Genomic DNA, 7,776 nt, shown 5'->3' on the forward strand with positions numbered 1-7,776 from the left:
CACATGTGTTCAGACGCTGTCATTGTTTGCTCTGCCTCGAAAACTTTTAGATTATTTAGACAAGTCTGTGATTCAAATATTATGCAGAAAGTTTACATAAAGATATATTTTCAACATTTGAAAATAGATATTAAAAGTGTGAGATGACAGTTTAGTAAAGGCCATATTTTGGTTATTTCTTCATAGTAATTTATACTTTCAACGCTAAGCTGCCATGAGTTTATCCCAGAATATCTCGATTGTTCATCCAGAAAACTTTTTCATTACTGGGCTTACAGGTACACCATACAGCACTTATTACTATATATTCTTATTTATCATATATTTTATTTCTATAATTGGGAACTCGATAGTCCTTCTCGTTATAGCTCTTCACAGGAGCCTGCACAGTCCAATGTACATTGGTGTGTTTAACTTGGCCTTGGCAGATATTGGTGAAAGTAATGCACTGGTCCCTAACATGATGAAGATTTTTTTTTCAGACTCGCAGTACATCTCATATAATGATTGTTTGGCAAACATGTTTTTTGTGAACTTCTTTATTACTGTGCAGACTTACACTCTTGTTGTTCTGGCATTTGATCGTTTCGTTGCAATCTGTTTGCCACTAAGATATAATGCTATAGTGAATAATAAGTTCATGGCTATATTGTTTTCAGTAATATGGGCATTTAACACCTTTCTTGTAACACTGTCAACATCTTTGATGACCAGACTTTCATTCTGTAAATCCAACGTGGTAGAGAGTTCGTATTGTGACTATGGAAGATTGGTGAGGATGCCATGCAATGACAGTAGCATTAATAATGTTATAGCAATCATCATTACCGCTTTTTTCCTTGTAGCACCACCATTCATTATAGTCCTGTCATATCTGGGCATTTTTATTGCTTTATGTAAAATTACAACTTGGGAAGGACGTTTTAAAGCACTGAAGACCTGCGTTTCTCACCTTTTGGTAGTTGGATCATTCTTTATTCCCATATTATGCAATTTGATTGCTGCACCTTCTGTCAATGCCAGGATCATCAACGGATCTCTTTCAGTTGCTCTTCCACCAATGCTAAATCCCATCATTTATGTTTTAAACACAGCTAAAATCAAAGACTTAATCCGAAAAGTGCTTAACAACAGATCTGCACCAATTAGAGGGAATGTTTCAAAATGACTGTAATCATTGTCTGTGTTCTTCAATCACTGTGAATTAAATGACCTAAAATTACATTTACAATAATTTCATAAATAACTTTAGATCCATTAAGTAGAAAATAAAAGTGTACAAGCTGAAAATAAACATGTTGAGTGGACACATTAGACGTGTGTGTTGGTTAACAGCAGTGAAACGTTGTTTATTTATTTATGAATTAATCCATCTGATTTCAAGTGTATGTAGTGTACTGTGTTTGTTTGTAGTTACTGACCCCAAGACAAAACAAACTGAAAAGACAAAATATTTAAGCAAGCAATTTGAATTATTTTATTGTTAAAATTTCTATCAGGATTAACATCAATACCAATGCTCAGGTTTGGGAAAGATAATGTTTTAATAACAGTTAATGAATACAATGAACAACAGCAACAACATGGCAGAGGGTTACACTTTATTTAATATACTGTAGTCTCTACATTGTAATGTATTAATAATTAACTATATTAATTAATTTAGTTAATATAGGCTATATTCTTTAATTTATTGTCACTGTAATTAACCAAATTATTATTGTTTAATTAGCTCATATGTGAAGAGTTAGATATTTTATATGATTTGTTAACAATATTAACCGTAACCAGTTTTCACTTTTGATTAGGTCACAGAAAATGGAAAAAATGCCATTAATTAAGTGCAACCTTTATCGGACATTAATTGCATTTATATTCAGTGTTCCTTAAAATGTTTATAAATACATTAAGCACACACATACCTATAAAGTACATGTTGGCATATGTGGTTTACAGGGAGTTTCTATAGGGAAAATGGATTTTATACTGATTTTATACTGTACAAATTGTATATTTATAAGTGCACACCCCCTCCCTATATAGTATAGTAAGAAATAAGTAATACAAATGCAATTAATGTCCAATAAAGGTTGGTTTAAAGCACTTAATTAATGACATTTTCCCTTTCTGTGTGACCTAATCTATTTACTCCTAATATATATAAATGTTGTGTGACTGCAGAAGACCCAGAGGCAAAAGGGATTGTTCACAGTATTTATTGAGAGTCCCAAACAAAAACAGAACATAAACACACTGCCAGGCGTCGATAAACAGCACGCTGCAGCTGGAGATCAAGAGGAGAAGTGTCAGCACGTTTCCAGAAAGGTGTCCCAGTACAATTGTGGCAGAGTGGTCGATGTGGAATGTCTCAGATGGCAGAAGGTGAACACCAAGGCCGGTGAAAGGACGAGACCACGAATTCAGGTACCCGAGCTGGCACGGGGACTGGGACGGGACTCAAAACTGATAACACACACAAGGAGAGATATAACAAGAGCAAAGAGCAGTTGCAGTAGTCAATTACGCAACACAGACATGAACAGAGAGCAGGGAGAAGTAAGCAGAGCAATCAACACAGACACAGAACAGGTGCGGACACGAAAGCGTGAACGCGGGCGGCAATGAGGAACAGCTGGAACGAATCAAAGATGAACAGGGAAGGGAAAAAGACCAGAAAACAAAGAAACACTCAAACCTGGCTCATGACAGTACCCCTCCCCCGAGGAGCACCCCCTGGCATGCCTGAGGAAAAGGACTGGCGAGAGCAAAGGAAGTCATCAATGAGCGAGCGGTCCAGGACGTCCCGGGCTGGAATCCTCAGGACCGTAACCCTCCCAATCGATTAGATACTGATGACCACGCCCCTGGCGGCACACGTCCAGCAGTTTCCTGACCCTGTAAACAGGAGAACCCTCGACAAGAACAGGACAATGGGTGGGACGGGCAGGATCATGAATAACCGGCTTAATACATGAGATGTGGAAGACCGGGTGGACGCACCGCAAGTTGGGAGGCAATTTGAGCTTGACAGCTGCAGGACTAATGACTTTGATTATAGAAAAGGGATCGATAAATCGTGGTGCCAATTTGCAAGACTCGTTTTGTAGGGTTAAATCCTGAGTGGACAACCACACTTTCTGACTGCAAATGTACCTGGGAGCTTTGACCCGACGGCTATTGGCAGTACGACGAGTGTGCTCTCTGTTAAGAATCTCTGTTTGATAGCCCAGAGATTATTGAAATGGTGTCAAACCGGTGGCTGAAGAGAGGAGAGAATTATGGGTGTATTTGACCCAAGGCAATTGCTTGCTCCAGGACGAAGGGTTTCGGAAGGCCAACGTACGAAGCATGCGCCCCAAAATTTGGTTAGTGCGTTCAGCCTGCCCATTTGTTTGAGGATGGAACCCTGACAACAAACTGGCAGAAGTGCCAATCAGGTTGACAGAATTCTCTCGAGAATTGAGATGCAAATTGAGGGCCCCTGTCTGAGACAATGTCCGAGGGGAGACCGTGTAAACGGAAAATGTGCTCTATGACAATTTGGGCGGTCTCCTTAGCAGAGTGGAGTTTACAGAGCGGAACGAAGTGAGTGGTCTTAGAAAAACGATCAACAATGGTGAGAATGACTGTATTATTGGCCGAAGTGGGGAGGCCAGTAACGAAATCCATGGCAATATGAGACCAAGGACCAAGGCACGTCGCGAGCCCTTGAAGGCCACCAAAAACACTGCCTGACAGCCGCGAGAGTCCCTCTAACCCCAGGATGGATGACCAATCTAGAAGAATGTCCCCAGTGGAGGACAGCCGAACGCATGGACTGAGGAACGAACAATTGACCTGGGGGGCATTGATGAGGAACTGGAACATTGATAAGAGCTGCTTTGACTTGTCTCTCGATTCCCCAAGTAACGCCCCCCACCACACAACCCTCTGGCAAGATAGGTTCTGTGGAGGATGCGCTCTCCAAGGTACCGAACTGACAAGAGAGAGCGTCAGGCTTAGAGTTTGAGCCGGGCCGGTAGGAAATGGTAAAATCGAAGCGGACAAAAAAAAAAAGTGCCCAACGAGCCTGACAGGCATTTAAACGTTTAAGCTGTTCGAATGTATTTGAGGTTCCTATGATCCGTCCATACAATAAACGGAACAGAGGGATCCTCCAGCCAGTGGCGCCACTCGCCCAAAGCCAAACGAAGAGAAGTGAGAAGCTCGCGATTACCGATATCATAATTATGTTTATAATTATGTTCAGCATCATAATTACGTTGAGCAGCAGAAACAATCGAGCATGAATATAATGTATTTAATATATGAAATTATGAATACATAGGCTAAATATAAACAGAGGATATACATATATACAAAAGCAAAAGTAAAGGAGAGGAAAAGAGAGAAAACAAGTAGCAAAACTTGTCCTTGAGAGCCAGCAAAGAATCAGTATTGCTTGGTTAGGTTGTATGACTTATCGCATCTAAGATTGAGAAGCGGTACTTGCATGCTGAGTTTCGGTTCAGTGCAGCTGCAGTTCATTGGCTTCTTCCGTTTCCGCGGGAAGATTTGAACTGAGGACTTGAAAGTTTGTTTCACCAGAGATGGTCATCCCAAAAGAAGATAAGCGTGTGATGGAAGCACAGTCGTCAAGACGTCCGGGAGAGACGTGCACGAGATGTCGAGGGACATTTGGGACAATCGAGAGACGAGAGGGACAAATGTGTGTGGTTGTCTTTTATGGAAAAACAAGCCAACATGCCTCCTTGGTTGAAACAGCCAATGGTAAGGGTGCAATTTTGGTGGGCAAACTTTTTCTTTGTCTCCATTTATGACTTCATTTGCATGAATTATGAAGTGTCAGATTGGAGTGAATTTTCTCCGAACTACCATTAAAAATAGAACAATGCATTTTACAGTAATGCGACATACATTGTCAAATAAGGCATAAAGAGAGCTTTACAAAGAAACCAAACTTGTCAGGTGGTAAAAAACATAAAAGGGAAGATACCGTTTATACTCTAATTTTATTGTTTAGAATAAAACTAACACAACTACAGTCATAGCTAAGCTTATACACTGGGGATACATAAATGCAACTTCAAAATACAATGACGGGTACACTTTTGCACAGTCATATTTTGTACATACAAGCTTCATGCATGTTTGTGTGTGTCTGTCGTGTGTATTGGGATTTGGCTGGTCTGGCCTGTGGCCACATGGTCCTTAACCCACAGGGGGTGATTCTTTTGAAGTCTCCAGAGCTGGGGACGGTAACAAAGTCAGATGGCACATGGATCAGGATAGTCAAGGAGCAGCTGGTTCCTACTGGTCCTCTGTCCATCTCGATGAGGCTGGGCATATTCTCCGGCTTGACACCTCCTCTCCTCTGTCTCCTTTTGAAGCCTCGAGGAAAGGCAGGCAGACACCTGTTCATGGAGTCTCGCATCCCTTTGATCCCTTTGGATAGGATGAAGGCCAGGTCCAGTATCAGTGTGTACTCATTTGCCAAGGAAGGGCAAAGGGCCATGTTGGTAGCAATCCAAGCCTGGACTATCGGTGAGCTAGTTAGGATGGGCAATTGGGACAGTGCTGTGTCTATGGGAGTAATGTGGATTAGCTGGGACCCCCCTTTCTCAATCCTCAGTTCCAGTTCAGGATCTAGAATGAGGTTGTGATTGCTGAAGGAGGATGCCAGATCAATCAATGCCAGATCGTGGAGTTGGAGGGTGGCACCTGGAATCCACATATTTTGGTTGGGCAGGCTGACCTGAGTGGCAGTCTCGTCCTGATTATAGGTCAGGTTTCAGTGCGAGTGAGGGCGTTGATGAGCCATTGATCGCCCACCATCTCAGCTTGTGTTCCGATGACTTGGGTGTGAGGCTTGGCCTCACCAGGGCAGCGCGTGTCACTGATCATGGGCTGTAACCGGCAGATTCCTTCAGTGTTGTCTCTGAGGAAAGACTTGTTTGGGCAGGGGTAATGAATGTCTTTGGTCAAAATACACCTGCGAGAATTGGGAGTCTGGTACAGCTGTGGGTTGCTGTCGTGGTAGACTACCGCATCCGAGGTGTGTATCTTGAGATAGGTGTTACCTTGCCACTACCTGACATTGACCCTGTCTTTCGGTCTGTAGATGTTATCTGCTTCAATGATGTATGGATTTAGGAGGAAGGCCACCTCCATCTGCTCGGGGTCGACGTGCAGTAGGATGGCAGTACCCAGAGAGTAGGCGAGGTGGGCTGGAAGAGGCTCAGTGGGTCTGCCAGTAGCAAAGTCCAGTACAGTTTGTACAGGGTACGTCCTATCCATAGCCACGCTCTCCATGGAGGAGCTTACCTTTCACAGCAGGTCTGTCATCATCAGAGCTGTTACCAGTTGATTTTGGGCAACAAAGTCATATTGGAAGACTGTAAACAGTTGCTTCATTGAGTCCACCGTTTGGTTCAGCAGGAAGCTGTGAGTTCGGAGACACCTGAGTTGACTCCTGCTTGATGTCTATGATGGCCATGAGCATCAAAGGAAGTTTTACTTTCCAGTCTTTCTGGTTGACTGACCATGGAAACGTGACTTCTCTGTGTCGCAGTGGAGTTCTGTGATTTGGGTTTGCAGGTTGGAATTGACAGAAAACCTATCATCCTCTGACATACTCTGCCACATCTTGCTGCATGCTGGGCCAGTACACCACCTGTTTTAATGTCCTATAAGTGGCTCTGGTACCATGGTGTCTGGCACATGGTGTGTTGTTGGCGTATATTAGTGCACTTCCCTTTTGGCCCTGTGACACTACAAGCTTTGGCGCTGTGAGGTCATCAGGGACATACTTTAGAATGTTCACTCCCACACACAGCATGTGGTTGATCTCATGCAGTTGTTTGAGGCTATGGGCCACCGTGAGATCAGATGCCATGATCGGGAGGTTGGAGGGGTTTGAGTGGTGGTTTAAAACAGTTCGTATGGAAATTTGGGAAATTTTAGTTGTTGGGAACAGTGGCAATGAGGCAGGAGCTGTTACAGGAACTGTACGCTGGCTGTGGGTTATTGCTGCTACACTGAGTGTGGGTGACTGGGGTGGGGGTGCCCATAGATTGCCATGTAGTGCACCAGTCTTGGCAAGGGCATCAGTTTGGTCACTCACGTCTTTGCCATGCCCTGGTTGTTTTGAGTGTCCTTTCCTCTTTTTCCAGTAAACGATCATGTTGTGTGTTTGGGTGATGTCATCACATGTTTGGAACAGGTGTTGATGTTTCACCAGCTTGTTGCATTCAGTCTTGAAACCAGTTTGTTTCCAGCCCGGAGGGTGGCATGTGAAACTAAGTCTGGCATAGTTTGAGTCTGTGCAAATGAGTTCTCTGATGTTATGGGCTGAGGCGACTTGAAGCGTTATGAGATTAGCTACTTCTTCAGCATACTGCCATGACTGGGGACCCCACCTGAAGTTCTGTGGTGGGCAGGGTTGGTTGTTCAACCATCGCACCCCTGCACCTGCCTTTAGGATGCCCTCATGGTTGTAGGAACATCCATCAATGTAGGCCGTGTGCATACCTTGGCACGCATTCTCTTCAAAGTACCTGTGACAGGTTGGCTGTTGTTGTTGGGGTACCTCTACCTCAAGTGTCGAAGCTGGTGTGTTATCAGAGTAGTTTTGGCAGGCAGCCAAGCTGTCCCCCCGTGCAGACTTGTGGTTTATGGCATGTCGTGACAATGGCACTTGCTGGCTCAGCTTCCTGAAGTCGGTGGTGTGTTGCCACTTGCTGTCTGGTTTGACAACGGGCCAGATGGGGGCTGAAT

The 7,776-nt window shown here is 43.6% G+C and overlaps 1 protein-coding gene across 1 annotated transcript; it reads left to right on the forward strand.

The window, feature by feature from the left end:
* The first annotated feature begins 214 nt into the window (after nucleotides 1-214).
* LOC137005016 (olfactory receptor 1E16-like) lies at nucleotides 215-1,168 on the forward strand. Its single transcript, XM_067365761.1, has one exon. The coding sequence runs from the start codon at nucleotides 215-217 to the stop codon at nucleotides 1,166-1,168; it is 954 nt and encodes a 317-aa protein (XP_067221862.1).
* The last annotated feature ends 6,608 nt before the right edge of the window (nucleotides 1,169-7,776 follow it).

This window comes from Chanodichthys erythropterus, chromosome 17 (assembly GCF_024489055.1).
Source record: "Chanodichthys erythropterus isolate Z2021 chromosome 17, ASM2448905v1, whole genome shotgun sequence".
NCBI classification, from domain to species: domain Eukaryota; kingdom Metazoa; phylum Chordata; class Actinopteri; order Cypriniformes; family Xenocyprididae; genus Chanodichthys; species Chanodichthys erythropterus.

What these genes read in the sequence shown, in the direction of transcription:
- LOC137005016 (XM_067365761.1), top strand. Translation starts at nt 215, where the DNA reads ATGAGTTTATCCCAGAATATCTCGATTGTTCATCCAGAAAACTTTTTC.